The following is a 22,306-nucleotide window of genomic DNA, read 5'->3' on the forward strand; positions in this document are numbered from 1 at the left end:
AGCCAAAGGAGAAGAATCCTGCAGCAAACAAACCAACAAATGCGCTTTTGGCGGGCTCCCAAGGGGAGTCGCGCCTAGCGCAATGAGTATACTTTGTTGGAACTGTCGTGGGGCTGGCAAACCCGCGACAGTTCGAGAGCTTCGTGATCTAACGAAGCAGTATGCCCCCTCTATATTATGTATCTTAGAAACTCAAATAGAGAGATCTCGTGTTGAGAGCTTGGTAGGTAATCTTGGTTTTAATAACAGCTATGCAGTTAGCAGTTCTGGTAGAAGCGGAGGTTTAGGATTTTTTTGGAATGATGCAATAAAAGTTGAAGTTCTGGGTTACTCTGAGTACCATATTGACGTTTCTGTTGAGGATCTTGTTGAGTCACAGATACGAGTAACTTTTGTCTATGGTGAGGCACAGGTGAACCAGAGATATAAAACATGGGATATGCTCCGAGGGATTACAGGAGTAAGCTCATTACCATGGGTAGCATTAGGTGATTTCAATGAGGTCATCTACGCCCATGAACACGACGGGGTGGGAAACAGAAGTCAGGCCCAGATGGATTTATTCCAGGACGCTCTTGACACCTGCGGGCTAACTGACATTGGATACACGGGCACAAGTTGGACTTTTGAGAAAAAGGTAGCGGGAGGGACCTATACCAGAGTACGGCTTGATAGAGGAGTTGCAAATTCTTCATTTATCTCAGCTTTTCCCAACGCCAACGTTGAGCACAAGAGCGCGGCGTCGTCGGATCACAGTCCCATACTACTGCAGCTGCGCGACGTGCATGCATGCAGAAGGGGTCCACGCCCTTTTAAATACGAATTGTGGAAAGAGATCCGGCGTTACATGCAGTAGCGGAGAGTGCATGGGCACAGATCCCGGGAGATTCGGTCGAATCAATCCATGCAAAGCTGAATGGGTTGGCTGATGACTTGACACACTGGGATCGCAATCATTTTGGTAGCGTCAGGCGGGAAATTGGCCAGCTAAAGCGGCAGCTCGAGTTGATGCGACAGATGCCAGGACGTGCAGGTCCGAGCCATGCAGAGTTGAAAGTGACTGATAGGCTTGTCGAACTTTTTCACAGAGAAGAGATTCTTTGGCGCTAACGGGCGAGAATCGACTGGCTAGTACATGGGGACAAAAACACCTATTTTTTTCATCTAAGAGCTAGTAGGCGCAGAAGAAAGAATCAAATTAAAGCATTACAGCGTCTAGATGGACAGCTAACCGAGGACGCTAATGAGATGGAGACCATAACCAGCTTTTTATAAGGAGTTATACACTACAGAAGGTACTCATAACATGGAACAGGTGCTAGCGACAGTTCCTCGTAAGGTAACTCCAGATATGAACTTAGCCTTAAATGCACCTTATAGTCAAGAGGAGGTCAAAAATGCTTTATTCCAGATGTTTCCAACCAAGGCACCTGGCCCAGATGGTTTTCCAGTTCACTTCTTCCAGAGACATTGGGAAATTTGCAAGGATGAAGTGACAAATGTGGTGTTGAAAATTGTGGAAGGACACGAATCGGCTGAGTCTATCAATGAGACAGTCTTGGTTCTGATCCCGAAGGTAAAAAACCCTACGCTACTCACACAGTTTCGTCCTATAAGCTTGTGTAATGTTCTATATAAGATTGCTTCTAAGGTGGTCGCTAACCATCTGAAAGTAGTCTTGCCTGACATCATATCTGAGGAGCAGTCAGCTTTCGTCCCAGGAAGGTTAATAACTGATAACATTATCACTGCCTACGAGTGCCTACACTTTATGAAGAGGAACAAGGCAAAAAAGCACCAGTCCTGTGCGTTGAAGCTTGATATGATGAAAGCCTATGATAGACTGGAATGGACTTATCTGAGGGCGATTATGCTTAAACTTGGCTTCACCAATAGGTGGGTGGACATCGTTATGAGTCTGGTTACCACAGTTAAATTTTCAATGATGTTCAATGGTAAGAAACTTGAAGAGTTTGAAGGGGATAAGACAAGGGGACCCAATCTCTCCATATTTGTTCTTGATAGCAGCAGAGGGCCTTTCGTGCCTATTAAAATCCAGAAGAGAGTCATCCAACTTGCAAGGTCTACAGGTGGCACCCTCAGCGCCACCGGTGAACCATTTGCTATTCGCTGATGACAGCCTGCTGTTCTTCAAGGCAAACGGTGAGGGAGCTAATGAGGTGAACCTGGTTTTGGACCAATATTGTCAAGCGTCGGGGCAGCGAGTTAATAATGCAAAATCATCTATCTTCTTCAGCAAAGGGGTGCCAGATAGTACGAGGCAAGACATAAAGAACTTGCTGAATGTACAGAACGAAACTTTGAATGAGAAGTATCTTGGTATGCCATCTGACATTGGGGGTTCCAAAAATGGTGCTTTTAAATATCTCAAAGATCGTCTCTGGAGCAAAATACAGGGCTGGATAGCTAAAGCTTTGTCATCAGCCGACAAAGAGGTACTAGTAAAATCGGTTGCTCAAGCAGTCCCTGTTTTTTCCATGTCGTGTTTCAAACTCCCCAGAGGTTTATGTGAGCATCTGAATAAGTTGATCAGAAAGTTCTGGTGGGGAAGCAAAGATGGCCAGCGCAAACCGCATTGGGTTTCATGGAATTCTATGACGCAACCAAAAGGTATGGGTGGGTTAGGTTTCAAGGATTTTGAGCTGTTTAATCTTGCTATGTTAGCTCGCCAGGCATGGCGACTCTTGCTTAACCCAGACTCCCTAAGCGGCCGAATATTAAAGGGAGTTTACTTCCCTAACAGCACCATATTGGAAGCCGAGCTGGGTACACACCCGAGCCAGATCTGGAGGGCCATGATAGATGGAAGGGATACCCTGAAACTTGGCCTGATCAAGCGCATAGGGAATGGACAATCAACAAACATCTGGACGGATAATTGGCTTCCCCGTGATGAAATGCTGCGTCCTTATGGCAGCGTGTCTCCAAACGCCCCTACTTTTGTCTCTGAGCTCATCGACCCTACTTTTGCTAGCTGGATCAGAGAACGAGTGGAGGAGGTGTTCATGCCAATGGATGTCCCAATTATTCTTGGGATCCCCCTCTGTACAAGAAACATTCCGGACTTCTGGAGCTGGAACTTTGAAAAGAAGGGTAATTTCACGGTGAAATCGGCATACAGAATGTTGGTGACTATTAAACAGAGGAGAGAGGCGTGGCTCGACGGTAACGCCGGTCCCTCTAGGACGGCTGTGGAGGAGAACTCATGGAAAAACCTGTGGAAGATTAAGGTGCCTGGAAAGGTCAGAATGTTCTTGTGGCGCTTGTCCAAGCAATCGCTACCCACAAATGACGTGAGAGCTCATAGGCACATGACAGACTCCCCTGCTTGCGGTATCTGTGGCTCGCCAGATTCATGGAGACATTCACTGATCAATTGTACGATGTCACGTTGCATTTGGGCCCTGGTTGATGATGAGATGGCACAACAATTGATATCAACCACGGAGCCCAGCGCCAAGAACTGGCTGTTCACATTGATGGAGCTTTTGTCACATGAAATGTTTGTCAAACTTTCAGTTACATTATGGGCGATCTGGACAGCCCGTCGGAAGGCTATACATGAAGGCATATTTCAAAGCCCTCACGCTACATACTCCTTTGTCAATAGGTATATTGAAGAACTAGGAATGATTTTTGGGAAGGAAGAGATGAGGCCAACTGAACCTCCAGTGCAGGGACGAGCGCCGAGACCCAGGCGACCACCTACGGGCTTTCATAAAATCCATGTGGATGCAGCAACACGCCAAGGCAGAGGTGGAGCCGTTTCAGCTGTTTGTAGAGATGGCAACGGCAACTTCGTTGGCAGTTCAGCTCTGGTGATAGTAGGTGTTCAGAATCCAGCAACACTTGAAGCCATCGCTGTGAGGGAAGCTCTATCACTTGCGGCGGATATGCATATTCATAACTTGGTGGTATCTTCGGATTGCAAGCAAGTGATCATGGACATAAAGAGCAATTCGGCAGGAAGATATGGAGCGATCATTAAGGAGGTCAAGCTCCAAGCAACTCTTTTCAACTGTAATTTTATTTTTGAAAGTCGTAGGGTTAATGTTGAGGCTCATAAACTAGCCAAGTATTCTCTTACTCTTGGTCCGGGACGGCACATTTGGTTTGGCCACTCCCATGACCAACGATGTATCCCACATTCTGTGGTCTATGATGAATAAAACTTGGTTTTCCCCTGAAAAAAAACATAGCCCGTGACCCAACCAAATCATCGTACTCGTTTTGTGCCCATGGGCCATGGACCTGAACCGAGTGAAGATAGGGGCACGCGTTCCTGGCCGGCTCTCACAGCAGCCGCTCATGCAGTTGCCATGCCGACGCTGCCGATCTCATGATTGGGGCGGGGCGGGCCATCATCACCTTGGCACCGTCGCCGTCGGCTGAGGTCAGTCGCCGTCGCCGTTCCGTTGAGTCATTTTCCAAGTCACGCAAAGCGCGCCTGCCTGCCTTTTTTTTCCAAACAAAAGGCAGGGAGCTAATTAATCGGACAAAACCTTGAGCTGATTGTTTGTTAATTGGCGGCAACGATCGGCCCCCAGCATATTCGCCTCCACCCCACCCCTGATCCCCCAACCGGCATCGCATCGGCATCGGCATCAGCTGCGGCGGCTTCCCCTGCGATGCCACCCCCGACCCCCCAATCATCTCCGGCAGCGTCAGCATCACCTCCCCAGTTCAAAAATATAGCAGAGCAAGTTTAATTAGGAGAGAGAGAGAGAGGGGATCCAAGAGAGTTATAATAGTTTCCTCTTTTTTCTAGAGCGAGATAGGGGGGAAAGAGAAGTATAAGTAGGGTGAATCGCCGCCCATTGGCGCACATAACTTTTTGGAATAGTAGGAGGGAGGGAGGGAGGGAAGGCTATAAATTTAGTGCTGCGAGTATACAGGGGAATCGCTATAAGTAAACGCTCTATACCGGGAATAGCCGGCCGTCCGACCGACCGTCCGTCCGGGAGGAAAGAAACCAGCCATGGGGGACGGTGGTGGTGGTGATGGCGCCGCCGCCTCCTCGTCGCCGCCGGCCGCCGCGGCCGCCCCGGGGTTCTCCTACCTCGCCGTCTTCCACAACTTCCCCCTCGTCGCCGCGCTGCTCGGCTTCGCCATCGCGCAGTCCATCAAGTTCTTCCTCACCAGGTAAACCAATCAATCAATCATTCACTCCTCCTCCTCCCCATTTGGCCTTCTGCTTCCTCCTCCCCTGGCCATAGCAGCGCCTTCCTCGCGCGTGGTCTGGTGGTGTTTGACCGCCGAATCGCGGGCCCGGGTCAAAGCTGGTCTTCACTCGCTTGTTACGCTCGCTCAGCGTGGGGAATCGTTGAGCCACTCCGATCTGGTTCCCTCCCATCCTCTGATTCTGCTCTGCTCTGCTCGCTGGGGATGCTAGGCTAGGCTGGAGAATGCGATTCCCTGTGGAATTATTTACTTCCATCTTATCTCAGGGGATTCTTTTTTTTTTTTGGTCTGGGAGCATAATAAGAGAAATCGCCGTGATCTCTTCAAATTAAGCATGAGATTTGGTGGGTCCGTGCCTGTTATGGGGTGAAATTTGCATTTCTTCAGCTTGAATGCATTGCTATATTGCACTTCACACATCTAAACAAACGTTGCAATCCACATGTTCTCATACTGCGTGTTTCGTTTCACTTTCATTAAGAGGCCCTTAACCTTGATCATCCAAAAAAGAAGATATTCATACTAGACAAAAACAAGCGAGAAATTCAATAAATTTGGGCGTTAGCTTGATCTGACATAAGCAATGGATTTTGTGATTAATTCCCCATTGAACACTTCTGTGCTTGTTAATTGTTGCAGCAAGTTTTCATAGACAAATGCTGCTGCAATAGGTTTGATGTGCATTACTTCTTGACTGATGAAGGTATAAGGAGAAGAGATGGGATCCTAAGCGGCTTATCGGCTCCGGTGGCATGCCGTCGTCGCATTCCGCGACCGTTACAGCATTATCAGTAGCCATTGGCTTCCAAGAGGGCTTCGGCAGTGCCCTCTTTGCCACATCCACGATATTCGCAAGTGTGGTAGGTTATCCATCTCATCTCATCACGCATCACCTGTTTGTTTATGAAAAAAAACGATGTTGCCTCTTCTTGGACATAAGAGTTCTACCATGAGTTGGACATTAAAATGTTGAGTGCAAGCATCCTGTAAGATTTTATACTTAATTCCTCTGTGCTAATTCATGATGATTGGCAGGTGATGTATGATGCTTCTGGTGTCAGATTGCATGCTGGAAAGCAAGCAGCGGTATGTAACAACTGCTCTGATTTCTGTGATTATATATGCTTTGATGTTCTGAGTTTTGCAACTATGCTGAGCTTTTTCCTCATTTTCTCCATTCTTTAGGTGTTGAACCAAATAGTCTGTGAACTACCGGCTGAACATCCCTTGGCTGAAACAAGACCATTGCGTGAACTTTTAGGCCATACCCCGACCCAGGTCTGCTCAAGTGTCCTTTTCATTCTCCATTTTTCGTATAGTTTGGCAGTTCGAAAGCGATGCCATATTTTTACCGCGATCGCCCGGTCGCCAGCTGAGCTTATTGCCCGTTCTGGGAGGTTTGCCCTTCCATGATCATACCAAAAAACTTATCGCTCACTCAACTTTGCTCACAGGTTGTCGCCGGTGCGGTGCTTGGGTGTATGATAGGTATTGCAGGGCAAATTATCATTGCAGTGACAAGTGTTGTATGATGCTTGCCGTGTCTCAAGGTGCAGGAGAATTGCTAGTGTTTGCAGAGACCTGAGAAGAAGAAGCTTCTCTGGTGTTTCTGTGACTTAGGTATCGGTTCGATGTGTAATGTTGTGCTGTAGTGCTGTTGAGAATCAAGTTTTGATAGCACCTAATTGTATGTTCAGGTGATGTTCTCAGGCTTGATGTACAGAATATCTATTCGATAACTTCATTGCTCTGGTGAAAGCTAGAAAGTGGATGCGTCACTAGTTATAATGTCTCGCTAATTTTGTTCTTTACGCCTGTTTAGATAGGGATGGCTCGGGTTAGAATTCATGGGGTTTAGTGCATAATAAAACTAACCTTTTTTGGGGGTTAGATATGGATCTGTATCCCGATTCTTGGGGTTCAGTGTACAGTGTAACAAACAAATCACAACAAAAACACTTGGTCCAAACACTCCCTGTTGATTTGTACATGAAGCTGGACAGCCAACATATCTAAAGCCTGATGGAACAAAGATAATTTTATTCACATTGATGTAACATCTCCGGGAAGTTCATGTCAAATGTATGATAATGTAACCAACATGTGTGAGAAGATATCAAGAAACAAACCTGACGGTCATGTACATGCAAATAATGCAGCATGGAACGGTTAATGTCCACGTCTAGTGGCCGAAGTTCTAAGTTTGGCACTGGAACCCAGTCAGTTACTGAATGTATATCTGGGCATTCTTACACCTGGGGCCTATTTAAACTCAAAATCTGAGAAAAGACTCTCCTAACGTCTGAATAAGCATCTCTCACCATGTCAGGTTCTGTTCTCCATGCTATGTGCTCATCAGGCCTAACCAAAATAACACTTCTGTTACTTACCTGATACATCTCCCACCATGATGAGTTCACAGTTGCCCTTGGTATTTCCTCGACATCGACATAGTTTGTCCAGGGTGCCAACTCAGATATGCTCCCTTTCGCTTCCACGTCCCTTGAACCTTGTGGCCACATGACACAAACTTTGGATGATAGCTCGAATTCATCTGCTATCCTCAGCATAGCCTGGGCAAGCTTATATGACTCTTTCAGTGGTGCGATGATGATAACAAACTCAATTTTATCCCCACTTACTAGGTCCAGTGTTGAGAACACGCCCTGTAAGGAGTCATCACGCACACGGTTTACACGAAGGTACAGGAATGGCTAAAAAAGAATGTGCTGTCAATTAGGTGTCAAAGGGTCGAACCTCACTCGAAGCGGACAGTGGTCTCACCAGCATGTGTGGTAGCCGTGAACCAACCTTAGCAGAAGGGATGTACTCTCCTGATGACCTCTTAGAATGCTTCAGGTCTTCTGCTTGATAAGTGCTCTCAGCACAATCTTCAGCAACTAGGGCTCCTTTTCCATAGCTGAAAGTGCACAGATTAGATCTAGGTCAGAAACTTGCCTATTTGATTATACTTGGTGAGAATATAGCATTATTGCCCGAAGGGATCTACTCATGTATTCCATCAACTAAACTGAAAAGGAAGATAAATTCTAAAGTTCTTTTGAAGAATCATTCACAGTAAGGAGGCTAACCGGAAGCCAAGATCCTCTGCAGGGAACTGCAGCTGTAGACTTTTTCCTTCATCAAGAATACTTCTCAATCTTGCCAGTCTCAAGGATCCAAGGGGATTGTTCTCACTCAAAATGTAGTCCGAGACTTGTGTCCGACCAATGGAAAATAATCCTTCCAGAACCACCTTCTGTAAATTTCTTGGAATGATTGATCCTAGGCTGCTGTTGATTACTCTGTGCACTGATAGAAACATGTGAGGGATGCGTATAAGGGGCAAGTTACAAACATTCAACTGTAACTTAACCATAGTTGTACATGTTGTCAATATTTACTTTTCAAAGAGAATAGCAATAAATTGTGCACAGCCTTCTTGCAGGAGCAGGGTACTTTACCTGAGTTTGCAATTGTTGGATCAAGGCCAAGGGTAGCAGGAATAGACATTGCTGCCTTGAAGTTTTCCAAACTAAGTTCTGTGTTAAAAGTGGCAACCTGTCATAAAGAAGCATGAATGCTATTTCAGTATATTTGTAGCAGAGATGTTAACATTGAACGAACAGAAGGCATGCAAGAAGAATCTAACAGGTTTACGCTCTGACTCATAAGTTTGTATAATTGATGGGTCAGCGATGCCATTCAGAAGTAAACACAATTTCCAAGCCAAATTATGTGCATCCTGAACACCAGTGTTCATTCCTGCGAAAAGAAATCAGGAAGTTCACATTTCTTTATACATTTGAACTTCAGACACATAATAAAGAGCTCAACATGGTAATATTGCAGTATCAAATTTGAAAATAACTACTAACCAAAACCACCAGCAGGAGGAAAGCGGTGAGCAGCATCACCAACTAGGATTACACGATTGTCGCAGCCAACATACTTCTCTGCAACTTCAGCATGCATTGCCCATGGTTTTATGTCTAAAACCTGAATATCTGCTGGCTCCCATCCAACCAATTTGACAATAATTTGCTCGCACACCTAGAACCAAAGGGGAAATACATACGGAGGAAAAGAGTAAGGAGGCTGGTAAATATTGGCATAAAATTTACTCTGCAGACTAGAAATCTACATAACAAGTATTTCAGAACTGTAAGGACTGCAAATAACTTCTTGAAAGAATTTCACAGAACAAGCATTTCACAAAGACAAGGCTATACAGACTGGGTGCCGAGATAATTTTTAGTAGACGTTCACAGGTGAATGAGGTGGGAAATGCCAAAAACTAGAAATTGAGAAAAATATTCACCTTTGCACTAAAATCCTCAAACATCTGCTGAGGCGGATAAAATGGAACCTGAACATGAAACAGAAGATAATTTAACAGCTAGATAACTAATCATCCTACTTCCTTCAGCATAAAGGGCATCTGACGCACAACAGTCTGCTAATTTGATATACCTGCAACACAAATTCCCCATGCTCCAGGTCATGTGCCACCAGCACACCAATTGCATCAGGGTTGAAAATAAAGAACAGCATGCCAGGCCTCTCACTAGATAAATACTTTCCAAGATCCCTGCTCACAAAATGAACACTGACCAATTGCTGCAAGTCCCTTTCACCTTTCATAGATATACCAGCCAACTCACGCACTTTGCTTCTAGCGCCATCTGCCCCTAGAAGAAGGCCACAGTGAAGCTTCCTCTCCTGCATCCTCCCCCCATTGTTAAACGATGCTCCAACCAAAATACCATCATCGGTCAGCTCAATGGAGCTACACTCGTGTCCCATCAGTATCTTGTTTTCCAGCAGCAAATCTTGAGCAGAGCTACCACCTAGCTCGTCAGGAAAGCACGTCTGAAAGCCAACGCCATCCAGTTTCTTGAGTAGCAAATCCACTAGCTTGTACTGCGAGAAGTGTGCAACCGATATAGGACTAACGACCTTGTCAAAATCTGCACAAAACAATTGTCAGCCGATCGACGTATGCAGCGATATGCAAAAACATCACACACTTGACATGCCTTCCTGCTTCATGTGATCAACCGAACCGAGAATGGATCCGGAGAGCGATGTACAGTATATGAACTTCCTCCACAGATCCACCGGCGGCTGAGCCCTCTCGATGTCCCCGGCCAGGCCGTCGAACTTGCGGAAGATCTGACAACAACACCCCACCTATTAAATCACCATCCACGGTACACACAGAAGGCGGAATTGGCAATGTTGGGGTGCATTCGACAGACGACACACCTCCATGGTGCGGTTGTTGATGAAATGCGCTCGGGGGTGCCGAGTGAACTCCATGCTTCTCTCTAGGACCGTGCATTTGATGCCTGCGAGGTTACAACGAAACGAACTGTCAAATTCATCAGCTGGATTCCGATTGATCCACTGCACACCTGATTAGTACTACTACTACTACACCTCAAGGGCGACTTTGCAGTGCTCACAGACAAATCCTCGCCTCCCACTCGATGGTGGAGCCTAGCGAAGCAAGAAGCAGAGCATAGCTGGTGGAGGTTGGCGGCGCTTACCGAATTTGGCGAGGAGGAAGGAGAGGGCGAGCCCGACGGGCCCGGCCCCGACGATGACCACGGGCAGATGCGGCGCGTCGCTGCCGCCGCCGGCGGAGAGGGACGAGAGGAGCGGGCGCTGGAGGCGGCGGAGGCGCAGCCAGGAGATGCCCCTGCCCGCGGAGAAGAGGCCGCCGGCGATCGACGGCATCGTGGCCTCGGTTGTGGCCGCGCAGGCTGCCGCGGTTTGCAGGAGGGGGTTGTGGGTTTAGAACGCGGACACGAGTACGAAAAAACAGTTGGGCCGATGGGAGTTGAGCGATGGCGCCTGCGATAAGTACGCCTTCTACCTTAGGCCGTGTACAATGGGAGATGCTTAGAGAAATAAACCAGACTTTCCTTAAACACCGGTGCTTATTTGTATAGGGTAGACGCTTAATTAAGCGTCTCTCCTGTAAAAATAGGCACCGGTGCTTCAGAAAATCTCGGTTTATTTTTCTAAGCATCCCTCTAAGCATCTCCCATTGCACAAGGCCTTAGAAGGCAGGTGCCTCAGAGGCTGGAAGCTCCAGCAGTAAGGGCCAGTCCCCGGCTCAGCTGCTCCCCGCCGCGGCCATCTCCAGCGACATGGCCGACGGGTAGCCCCCCATCTCCCGCCGCTGCTCCTCTCTATGCCTCGACCCCTCAGGCCGCCGCCCCCATCTCCAGCAGCAGTCCAGCTAGCGCACAACTCCGGCGGACGCGGCCCCCACTCTGGCCGACGCACCAGTCCGGCGGACGGAGCCCCGTTCCCCCTCCCCTCCTCACAGTCCGAGGCCTAGAGCCCGAGCATGAGCTCGTCTGCAAGGTGAGGAACATCCTCTGTTTCTTTGCAAAAAAATCATGTAGATTTGCTATGGACTGCGCTTCGGTGCCTTAGGCACATGCCTTTGTGCCTATGCTCAAGGACCCAAAGGCATGTGCCTTTAAGGTACTGAAGCTGCGTCCATTTGCTATGTAGCTGTTGTTATTTTTTTTGAAACGAGGCAAAAGACTTGCCATTTTTGTTGATTAAGAAGAAGAGAATTGCCCGGTTAATTGACAAAAATCATGCTAAAACTGATACAACACAACCCACATGACATGGGCACCACCGGCCAACCTGGCCACCGACATGGAACAGAAGCCACGATGGCATGTGCCAACGGATGGCCTCACGCGCAAGCAACCGATAGCTCCGACTTTGACGACGAGCAACACAAGGGAAATATGCAGGACTTGCGCCGACCGTGCCTCCGCACACGACTACCGAATGTCTGTCATCGTCACCACCTGGACTCGCTCCAACGCAGCTCCGACTTCAAAGCAACCAAGCAACCACGGAAGAGCACCTCAGACACGCCGGGAAGAACCGACTACCGAAGACCACGCCACGACCCAAGCTTCTCTCGACACCATCATCGTTGCCAAACAGAAACCAGCGCCCTGCCTCAGCAAACCACGCGGCGAAGATGCCGCCATCGACGACAAAGATGCCATCATCGACAGCAAAGATGCCATCATCGACGACAAAGATGCCATCATCCACCAACCTCTCAGTTGTAGCCGGCTCCGAGGCGATACCCCCAAGGAGGAGAAAGACGCGTAGACGCCTCCATCGCCCGATCCAGCGGATCTGAGGTTTCCCTCCGGAGCCAAAGCCATGTGGAGGAGGAGCACCTCCACGACGACGCTTTCAAGAAAGATCACGGCACCCGCAGGCATCGCCGTCGCTGACTCCAGTGAAGACCGAAGCAAGGATTTCTTCCGAAGATGTGCCGAACACCTGCCACCACCGACTGCCGCCACTAACCACCACCCTTCCGAGGCCGACCCCACTCTGGCCACGGGATCCCACGATCCACCGCGACCAGACACGCACCACCCCCTGGCCGAAGCCGCCACCACCACACCCGAGGCCGCCGCCCTGGAGTCCAAGAACCGCCATGTCATCGTCTTCACCGTCGGCAGTAGGCCGACCAGGCCCGACGGCATGGAACCCACATCGCAGAGTTGGAGGCAAGGGAAGGCCTGACCAAACTGCGACCTCACCGCAAGCCTTGCCTCGGTGGCCCGGAGGACAGCCAAAGCCGCCGCCAGAAGGCTACAGCCGAGCCGCACCATATCTGAATCGCCGGAAGCCGGAGCCGCACGAGCGAGATGGAGCCACTGCAGCCGCCTAGCCTCGACCCACCTCTGGACGTCGCGAGGCCGCCGCCGTAGCCGCGCCAACTCGCCGCGCCGCCCAGCCGTCACACCGCCGGAGGAGCAGCCGCCGCCGTGGGACCCGTTGCCTGGACCACCACCATCCCGAGCGGGGGTGAAGGCGCGCGCAGAGTACCGACCGCCGAGCCGCCCACGCGGCCACCGCAGCCGCCACCGCCGCCCCGGCGCCCAGTCTCACCGAGCGCGCCGCGCCATCCAGGGCCGGTCCCGGAACGCATCTGCGCGATAGAGGCCCGTCGTCGCCGGCTGCTACGCGGGCTTTGCCCGGCAGCGACGCCCAAGGGCGGCGGGGAGGAGCGGGTGGGGTGGCGGCGGCGGCGCTAGGGTACGCTCGGGCCGCTCCCCTGGAGAGCGACGCGAGCGGGGGCCTGCTAAAGTTCCAAGGAAGTATGTAGCTGCTGATTTATGATGTTTTCATTTGATTTGTTTAATTAGAACAACAATATAGTCCAATGGCATTATGGACTTTTCACTGACCATACCACAAGTAAGCTGAAAAAACATGCACCAAAAAGAACTTGCTAGCTTATTATCTGAAGCCTATTTTCATAGGAGCTCATCTGAAGCTTATTTCACATGAGCTTATTTCCATAGGACACCTCAAAAGAACTGGCCCGAAGGCAGTAACTAAAATGGCCGCTCCAGCTGTAAATAAGTAGAAAAGAAAAAACTACATGGATGCTCCTAACTCGACAGTGGATATATGAATACGGCGAAAATTTGAAAAATTCCACCGAATTTTGAAGCTTTCATAGTAGGCAAAGGGTACGTGCTACGTCGCTGAAAAAATTATGAGATTAGAAACAATCACAGTTTGAGTCAAAACAAGTATCTCTCTGTCCTAATATGTATAATACAAAGTTGAGACACATATTTTAAGACGGAGGGAGTAATTAGCCTTTCCAGATTTACCATTTACGGAGCTTTCACTTGTTCGTTCTCATTTCCAGCAGATGCCAAGGGCAAAGGTTTGCTGTTTAATAACGTAAGATACAAATGTCATGGAGGACAAAGCTGAGTGAATTCATCAATAGCAATAGCTTTTCAACCATCCTTACAAGAGCCATTTTTTATCAGACTCTGCACGAATGAACGATCCTTGCACCCTCTTCACTCAAAAAATTTACATTTCGTCCCAAGGGCTACACGGTGTTTACAGGGAAACAGGGTGAGCATTTGAGGTTCATTTTTGGGCAAGAACAGTGTCATACCTCCGGTTTATGTCCCTATAACAAAAGAAATCGTCTACATCTGCACAGCGAATAACTACCACTCAAAGCTTGGAGGCACCCATGGACAAGGCCTGCTGCACAAGCTCGCGCCGCAAGATCTTTCCCGCAGGCGATTTCGGTATTGCATTGACGAAAGCCACTCGGCGGACTTTCTTGTAGGGCGCAACCTGTCAAACGATAAACATTTAGATGTGCTTTTAGTGTCTAGTAAGTGGCAATGCATTGTCAGAAAGCATATGCTGCATACATAAAGGTGCATTGATGCATTCTTTTTTGTTACTATTGATGTGGGTATCTTCAAATCAACTACAATTTCGTGTTGCTAAATGTGTTGTGTGCATACCACACATGTAGAATTCGCTCGTGTGTTGACATGTGGCTTCGTTTGGCACGCAGTGATACAATTTGATGATCCCACCACCAGTCCTCTATAGCTTTTGCAACAACATGCTACATACTATTTCAGTGTTGCAGTTCGGAAAAAAATGTTAAAACGCCTTAATAGGCAGAGAGACAGTGTCACTAACAATACCAAAACATTACTAGGACCTATCTCAACTTGCAATCATGGTGCTCAGCTTGCTTGCCAAAAAGTAAAATAAAGCTGACTATGACCGACAGTCTTAACTCAGCATTGAACTATGTGGTAGAAAGCGGCATTAAGATAAGGAGAAGGAGAAACTTACATGTTTAGCCACGTAATCTATGACTTGTTGCCTAGTAAGGTTTGAACCTGGTTGCCTCACTATAAAAGCCATTGGCAGTTGCCCAGCATCTTCATCTGGATATCTGCATAGTGCATATGAGGGGGCATCTTATATACTGCCACATGCTGAACAGAGCATCATACCATATTTCTAGGAATATACTGTATGATTCATTGGAATTTTTCCCCAAGTTTACTGCAGTTCATACTAAAGGTTGTACTTACCCGATAACTGCGGCATCAGCGATTCCAGGATGTGATTGTAGAATATGCTCCAGTTCAGCTGGAGGCACCTGAGATAAGGTGTAGTATATCAGTATCGCGCAGACAGAATCTTGCGAGGCAAAAATTCTCCAACGATAATAGTATAATCGTACCTGGTATCCTTTGTACTTAATCAACTCCTTCAAACGATCAACAATGTAGAGAAATCCATCTTCATTGAAGTAGCAAAGGTCGCCAGTTTTCAGCCAGCCTTGTGAGTCCACTGTTTCTGCAGTTGCTTTGTCATCCCCGACATAACCTGAAGAAAAAAAACACCACCGGTGAGTCAGTGAGGCCCCGATAATAATAAATAGGGCAAAAGCAACAATGTTCAGATCGCTTGTATTGTGATTCTTGTCTCCATAAGCTTATTAAAACTACATTGATATTGTGAGGGCCCAATAATACTAGGACAAAAGCAACAGTGGTACGATCCTAATCTATTAAGCAGGAGAACGAGCATCCCTGCGTTGCTGCCAGGTTTAAAGATTTATCGAATTTGGTACTAGTACTTCGTTGGATAAATATCGGTAACTACATCAATTAACACAAAAGTCGTCATTAACGAAAAGTCATGTCTCTATAAAAAAGAAGGCATCTCACATCGCCATCACATTGCTATGGATATACACAGCTTTCACATGATAAGTGCTGGGACAAGCACATCACAAAGGGAATCAAACCACGACACAAATAATAGATTTATAAAAGGTTTTAGGCGACGAATCATCATCAATCAACATCGCTATCAACGCAATCATATTAAATTTTCACGTGCACAGTCTAAACAAGTAGTAGTATGCACATGCTTAATGGTCAGAGCAATGATAAGTTACTGCTGCGCAATGTTCACCTTTCATGACGAGTGGGCCCCTAATCCAGAGCTCGCCGCGCTGGCCCGGCCCGAGCGCCTCGCCGGTGGTCGGATCGACTATCTTCGCCTGCAGGCGCGACCCCAGCTTGCCGGCGGAGCCGTACTTCATGGACTCCTCCGGCCTTACCGTCCCGGCGACAGCGCCAGATGATTCCGTCAGACCATAGCCCTGTAATATGAATCGACGGAATCATTGCACACAGATCAGAAAGAACAATCTTCATTGCGCACAGAAAGATTCAGTAGTATTCTGCAGCCTGCATGGAATCTGATGCTTAACCTGAACAATCTGGACGCTGGGGAAGACAGCCGCGAAGCGCTCGGCGACCTCGCGGCCAAGGGGCGCGCCGCCGACGGCGATGACGAGGAGCGACGAGAGGTCGTGGCGGCGCGCCTCCTCGGACTTGATCATGGCCACCAGGACGGGCGGCGCCGCGGGCAGCAGCGTGACGCGGTACCGCTCTATCGCGCGCAGCACGGCGCCGAAGTCGAAGCGCTCCATGAGCACGGCCGTGTCCCCCATGGACACGGAGCGCAGGACCATCATGAACCCGAAGACGTGGAACAGGGGGAGCGGGAGCAGCGTGACGGCCGGCGGCGGCGGCTCCTTGCCCGCATCGGTGGCCTCCGCGGCTGCCCTCTTCCGGTTCTCGGCGTGCGTGCACATCAGTGCGATGAGGTTGCGGTGCGTGATGGCGACGGCCTTCACCCGGCCGGTCGTTCCCGACGAGTAGAGCACGGCCGCGGTGTCCGACTGCTTCACCGCCACCGGTGGAGGAGCTGCCTCCGCGCCTGCAGAGGAGAGACTCTCGTACGCATCCGACCCGAGGACCACGCAACTGACGTGGGCGGGCAGCTTGTCGGCCACCTCGGGGGCGGCGAACGCGACGACGGGCCTGGAGAGGGCGACCTGGTGCGCGTACTCCTCGGGGGTGGAGGCCGGGTTGGCGGGGGACACGACGGCGCCGATGGACATGAGCGCGAAGTGGAGCACGGGGACCTCGAGGCGCGAGGGCGCGACGACCAGGGCCACGTCCCCGGGGCGGAGGCCGAGGGAGGACCAGAGGCCGCCGGCGAGGGAGCGGACAGAGGCGATGATGAATGGGTAGGAGACGGCAATGCCTGTGGCCGCGTCGACGAGCGCGGGGCGGTCGGGGAGCGGGGAGGCGAGGAGCGAGAAGGCGTAGGCCGCGGCCGTGATCGGGAGTGACTCCGGCGGCAGCGCGTCCGCTGAGCTGGAGCGCACGCTGTGGAAGGTCCGCGTGGCCGCGCAGAAGCCGCTGCGCGGGTCGATTCCGGTAGGCGCCGCCGCCGGCTCGGCCATTGGGGGATTTGCTTTGGACGGAGTAGCGGCGCAGAGCAGGAGAAGGAGAGACGTGCCTAATCCTTTTTTTTTTCGAGAGTATGCCAGTGGCATACCTTACTTTTGTACTAGAAGGCAGAAAAACATTTATACAAGAACTTATGTAGGATGCGAACATCCCCACAAGATTACAACCCACACCAACACCTAAATCTTAAGTCTACTCTCTCACAAATCTATGGAGTACGCCAACACCCAAACCAGCTTCTTTCCACGCCTTGATCTCATCAAAGATGTGCCCGTGAAGTTGTGTCACCGTCATAACTGGCGTGCCTAATCCAAAGAGCTCCCAACTAAGCATAAACTGATTGAATGAACAGTGCCTCTGGATTCCATCGATGTATATTGATGCATGCTTAAAAGTGGTAGGATCATAAAGAATGATGAAATCAAATTTGAGATTGAAGTTCCCCATCGGATTAGCCCTTTGGAAATATCAAAATGAATATAAGGATAGTGCGAATCAAAGCTCGGAAGCGAAAGTTATGACAAGTTCATAAAGAATATTTTGTGTCAAATTTGTTGACGTTGGACAAGAAAGGCAACGTAATGATTTATGTTTGTTCATATTCACATAGAAATTATATTGTTATAGATCCTTCAACATGTGATACTTGCTCAATATCTTTGCTAGTCAAAAATTCCGCACTAAGTAGAGATACTATTTGTGCATCCAAAAACCCTTAACCCAAAATCTTATCTCGAGAGTCCACCATACCTACCTATGCATTGAGTAAGATCCTTCAAGTAAGTTGCCATCGATGCATTAAGGCAATAAAAATTGCTTCTGAATGTGTTGGATCATTTAGTGTAAGAGAAAATTGAGCATTGTACGAACTTGTGATGGCAAAATAATAAAAGCGACAGACTGCATAATAAAGGTTGCTATCATAAGGGGCAATGTAACGTGACGTTCTTTTGCATTAAGGGATTTGGCATACAAACAAATAAGCGCATGATAACCTCTGGTTCCCTCTGCGAAGGGCCTGTCTTTTACTTTAATGCATTTACTTTTATGTTAGAGTCAAAGTATTCCTCCCTATTCCCTTTTATTTTCTCTTTTTGCAAGCATCATGTGGTGAGGAAAGATCTAGGCACATATATCCAGTTGGATATGAGTGGACTTGAGTTATTATTGTTGACATCACTCTTGAGGTGAATATGTTGGGAGGGAAACTATAAGCCCCTATCTTTCTATGTGTCTGGCTGAAACTTTTTGTTCATGGGTATGCGGTGAGTGTTAGCAATCATAGAAGAATAAATAATTGTTGAGTATGTGGACTTACCTAAAGGCTCCGATACGTGATCATTCCTGAAAAGATGATGAATTGTAGTTGCAAAGTTGACTGAGAACATAGTTTGTTGGTTTCCAGTAGAGTTTATGCCTTATACTTCAATGTTGTGATGAATTGTTACTTGTTCATGAGAAGTTAAATGATAAAAGTTGTGTGATAAAGCTTTATGTCAAAGTTTGTTGCTGTTATAATAATATGCATGATGCTTCTATGTTCGTATTTTATTTTTATCAACACCTCTCTCTCTAAGCATGTGGACATTTTTTCGGTTTCGGTTTTTCGCTTGAGGACAAGCGAGGTCTAAGCTTGGGGGAGTTGATACGTTCATTTTGCATCATGTTTTCCTACTGATATTTATAATGTTTTTATGTATAATAATGATTTTTAGAGTATTTCTAATGCATTTTCTCTCATAATATGCAAGGTTTACACAACAAGGGAAAATGCCAGCAGCTGGAATTCTGGACCTGAAAAAGCTACGTCAGAGTTACCTATTCTGCACATCTCCAAATAAGCTGAAACTTCACGGAGAATTTTTATAGATTATTTAAGAAATATTGGAGCAAATAACTACCAGAGGAGCCCCACCAGGTGGTGACAACCCACCTGGGCGCGCCAGGGCCCCCAGGCGCGCCCTGGTGGGTTGTGCCCTCCTCGGCCCACCTCCGGTGCCCATCTTCTGGTATATAGGTCATTTTGACCTAAAAAATCAGAGTGGGACTTTCGGGACGAAGCACCGCTGTCTCGAGGCGGAACTTGGGCAGGAGCACTTTTTGTTGGGGAACGTAGCAGAAATTCAAAATTTTCTACGCATCACCAAGATCAATCTATGGAGTAATCTAGCATCGAGGGGAAGGGGAGTGCATCTACATACCATTGTAGATCGCGATGTGGAAGCGTTGCAAGAACGCGGATGGAGGAGTCGTACTCGTAGCGATTCAGATCGCGGTTGATTCCGATCTAAGCACCGAACCACGGCGCCTCCGCGTTCAACACACGTGCAACCCGGTGACGTCTCCCACGCCTTGATCCAGCAAGGAGAGAGGGAGAGGTTGGGGAAGACTCCGTCCAGCAGCAGCACAACGGCATGGTGGTGATGGAGGAGCGTGGCACTCCAGCAGGGCTTCGCCAAGCACTGCGAGAGACGAGGAGGGAGAGGGGTAGGGCTGCACCAAAGAGAGAGGAAGTCCCGTGTCTTTGGCAGCTCCAAAACCCCCAATATATATAGGGGAGGGGGAGGGGCTGCACCCCCATCTAGGGTTACCCCCCCAAGGGGTGCGGCCAGCCCTAGATCCATCTAGGGGGGCGGCCAAGGGGGGAGAGAGGGGGGGGGGGGCGCACCACTAGGTGGGCCTTAGGCCCATATGAGCCTAGGGTTTCCCCCCTTCCCCCCTTTCCTGAGCCCTGGGCCCCTTGTGGGAGGCGCACCAGCCCACCTAGGGGCTGGTCCCTTCCCACACTTGGCCCACGCAGCCCTCTGGGGCCGGTGGCCCCACCTTGTGGACCCCCGGGACCCTCCCGGTGGTCCCGGTACGTTACCGATAGCACCCGAAACTTTTCCGGTGACCAAAACAGGACTTCCCATATATAAATCTTTAACTCCAGACCATTCCGGAACTCCTCGTGACGTCCGGGATCTCATCCGGGACTCCGAACAACATTCGGTAACCACATATATCTATTCCCTATAACCCTAGCGTCATCGAACCTTAAGTGTGTAGACCCTACGGGTTCGGGAACCATGCAGACATGACCGAGACGTTCTCCGGTCAATAACCAACAACGGGATCTGGATACCCATGTTGGCTCCCACATGTTCCACGATGATCTCATCGGATGAACCACGATGTCGGGGATTCAATCAATCCCGTATACAATTCCCTTTGTCAACCGGTATGTTACTTGCCCGAGATTCGATCATCGGTATCCCGATACCTTGTTCAATCTCGTTACCGGCAAGTCTCTTTACTCGTTCCGTAATACATCATCCCGTGATCAACTCCTTGGTCACATTGTGCACATAATGATGATGTCCTACTGAGTGGGCCCAGAGATACCTCTCCGTTTACACGGAGTGACAAATCCCAGTCTCGATTCGTGCCAACCCAACAGACACTTTCGGAGATACCTGTAGTGCACCTTTATAGTCACCCAGTTACGTTGTGACGTTTGGTACACCCAAAGCATTCCTACGGTATCCGGAAGTTGCACAATCTCATGGTCTAAGGAAATGATACTTGACATTAGAAAAGCTCTTAGCAAACGAACTACACGATCTTGTGCTAGGCTTAGGATTGGGTCTTGTCCATCACATCATTCTCCTAATGATGTGATCCCGTTATCAATGACATCCAATGTCCATGGTCAGGAAACCGTAACCATCTATTGATCAACGAGCTAGTCAACTAGAGGCTTACTAGGGACATGGTGTTGTCTATGTATCCACACATGTATCTGAGTTTCCTATCAATACAATTTTAGCATGGATAAATAAACGATTATCATGAACAAGGAAATATAATAATAACCAATTTATTATTGCCTCTAGGGCATATTTCCAACAGTCTCCCACTTGCACTAGAGTCAATAATCTAGTTCACATCACCATGTGATTAACACTCACTGGTCACATCATCATGTGACCAACATCCAAAGAGTTTACTAGAGTCAACAATCTAGTTCACATCACTATGTGATTAACACTCAATGAGTTCTGGTTTGATCATGTTATGCTTGTGAGAGAGGTTATTAGTCAACGGGTCTGAACCTTTCAGATCCGTGTGTGCTTTACGAATATCTATGTCATCTTGTGGATGCTACCACGCGCTACTTGGAGCCATTTCAAATAACTGCTCTACTATACGAATCCGGTTTACTACTCAGAGTCATCCGGATTAGTGTCAAAGTTCGCATCGACGTAACCCTTTACGACGAACTCCTTTACACCTCCATAATCGAGAAAATTCCTTGGTCCACTAGATACTAAGGATAAGTTCGACCGCTGTCATGTGATCCATTCCCGGATCACTATTGTACCCCTTGACCAACTCATGGCAAGGCACACTTCATGTGCGGTACACAGCATAGCATACTGTAGAGCCTACGTCTAAAGCATAGGGGACGACCTTCGTCCTTTCTCTCTCGTCTGCTGTGGTCAGGTCTTGTGTCTTACTCAATACTCACACCTTGTAACACAGCCAAGAACTCCTTCTTTGCTGATCTATTTTGAACTCTTTCAAAATCATGTCAAGGTGTGTGTTCTTTGAAAGTATCATCAGGCGTCTTGATCTATCTCTATAGATCTTGATGCCCTATATGTAAGCAGCTTTATCCAGGTCTTCCTTTGAAAAACTCCTTTCAAACAACCCTTTATGCTTTCCAGAAATTTTACATCATTTCGGATCAACAATATGTCATTCACATATACTTATCAGAAATGTTGTAGCGCTCCCACTCACTTTATTGTAAATACAAGTTTCTAACAAACTTTGTATAAACCCAAAAACTTTGATCACTCCATCAAAGCGTATATTCTGACTCCGAGATGCTTTCTCTAATCCATGGAAGGATCGCTGGAGCTAGCATACCTTTCAGC

At 48.3% G+C, this 22,306-nt stretch overlaps 3 protein-coding genes across 5 annotated transcripts; 1 reads left to right on the top strand and 2 right to left on the bottom strand.

Annotated features, from left to right (window-relative positions):
- The first annotated feature begins 4,870 nt into the window (after positions 1-4,870).
- On the top strand, positions 4,871-6,990 carry LOC109781051 (uncharacterized). Its single transcript, XM_020339629.4, has 5 exons — positions 4,871-5,163; positions 5,906-6,062; positions 6,238-6,288; positions 6,388-6,480; positions 6,657-6,990. Exons 1-5 carry the CDS (start codon positions 5,000-5,002, stop codon positions 6,732-6,734), a joined length of 543 nt encoding a protein of 180 aa, XP_020195218.1. The 5' UTR covers positions 4,871-4,999; the 3' UTR covers positions 6,735-6,990.
- Positions 6,991-7,222: 232 nt separating this feature from the next.
- Positions 7,223-12,191, bottom strand: LOC109781050 (uncharacterized). Its single transcript, XM_020339628.4, has 11 exons — positions 10,755-12,191; positions 10,471-10,553; positions 10,242-10,377; positions 9,676-10,172; positions 9,524-9,571; positions 9,081-9,255; positions 8,855-8,967; positions 8,667-8,763; positions 8,295-8,514; positions 7,960-8,122; positions 7,223-7,868 (listed from the first exon to the last, which is right to left on the bottom strand). Exons 1-11 carry the CDS (start codon positions 10,942-10,944, stop codon positions 7,452-7,454), a joined length of 2,139 nt encoding a protein of 712 aa, XP_020195217.1. The 5' UTR covers positions 10,945-12,191; the 3' UTR covers positions 7,223-7,451.
- A 1,788-nt stretch (positions 12,192-13,979) lies between these two features.
- Positions 13,980-17,613, bottom strand: LOC109781052 (4-coumarate--CoA ligase-like 5). 3 transcript variants are annotated; one of them, XR_002237139.4, is made up of 7 exons: positions 16,334-17,599; positions 16,033-16,222; positions 15,293-15,438; positions 15,141-15,208; positions 14,896-14,998; positions 14,553-14,643; positions 13,980-14,376 (listed from the first exon to the last, which is right to left on the bottom strand). XR_002237139.4 is itself a non-coding variant. In XM_020339630.4 (7 exons), the coding sequence occupies exons 1-7, from the start codon at positions 17,468-17,470 to the stop codon at positions 14,244-14,246; spliced, it is 1,884 nt and encodes a 627-aa protein (XP_020195219.1). In that variant the 5' UTR covers positions 17,471-17,606; the 3' UTR covers positions 13,980-14,243. The 3 variants fall into 3 exon arrangements, 2 of the variants coding, with proteins under 2 accessions (XP_020195219.1, XP_020195220.1); XM_020339630.4 differs by having other exon boundaries at positions 14,553-14,659; positions 16,334-17,606; XM_020339631.4 differs by lacking the exon at positions 14,553-14,643 and having other exon boundaries at positions 16,334-17,613.
- Positions 17,614-22,306: the final 4,693 nt, after the last annotated feature.

This window comes from Aegilops tauschii, chromosome 3 (assembly GCF_002575655.3).
Source record: "Aegilops tauschii subsp. strangulata cultivar AL8/78 chromosome 3, Aet v6.0, whole genome shotgun sequence".
Classification (NCBI taxonomy): Eukaryota; Viridiplantae; Streptophyta; class Magnoliopsida; order Poales; family Poaceae; genus Aegilops; species Aegilops tauschii.

What these genes read in the sequence shown, in the direction of transcription:
- LOC109781051 (XM_020339629.4), top strand. Translation starts at nt 5,000, where the DNA reads ATGGGGGACGGTGGTGGTGGTGATGGCGCCGCCGCCTCCTCGTCGCCG. An exon ending in ATCAAGTTCTTCCTCACCAG is followed by an intron (nt 5,164 to 5,905) that starts GTAAACCAATCA and finishes TGACTGATGAAG; the next exon opens with GTATAAGGAGAAGAGATGGG. An exon ending in CCACGATATTCGCAAGTGTG is followed by an intron (nt 6,063 to 6,237) that starts GTAGGTTATCCA and finishes GATGATTGGCAG; the next exon opens with GTGATGTATGATGCTTCTGG.
- LOC109781050 (XM_020339628.4), bottom strand. Translation starts at nt 10,944, where the DNA reads ATGCCGTCGATCGCCGGCGGCCTCTTCTCCGCGGGCAGGGGCATCTCC. An exon ending in TGATCACATGAAGCAGGAAG is followed by an intron (nt 10,173 to 10,241) that starts GCATGTCAAGTG and finishes TGTTTTGTGCAG; the next exon opens with ATTTTGACAAGGTCGTTAGT. An exon ending in CACTGTCCGCTTCGAGTGAG is followed by an intron (nt 7,869 to 7,959) that starts GTTCGACCCTTT and finishes GACTCCTTACAG; the next exon opens with GGCGTGTTCTCAACACTGGA.
- LOC109781052 (XM_020339630.4), bottom strand. Translation starts at nt 17,470, where the DNA reads ATGCCACTGGCATACTCTCGAAAAAAAAAAGGATTAGGCACGTCTCTC. An exon ending in CCAGCGTCCAGATTGTTCAG is followed by an intron (nt 16,223 to 16,333) that starts GTTAAGCATCAG and finishes TTCATATTACAG; the next exon opens with GGCTATGGTCTGACGGAATC. An exon ending in GGGCCCACTCGTCATGAAAG is followed by an intron (nt 15,439 to 16,032) that starts GTGAACATTGCG and finishes TTTTTTCTTCAG; the next exon opens with GTTATGTCGGGGATGACAAA.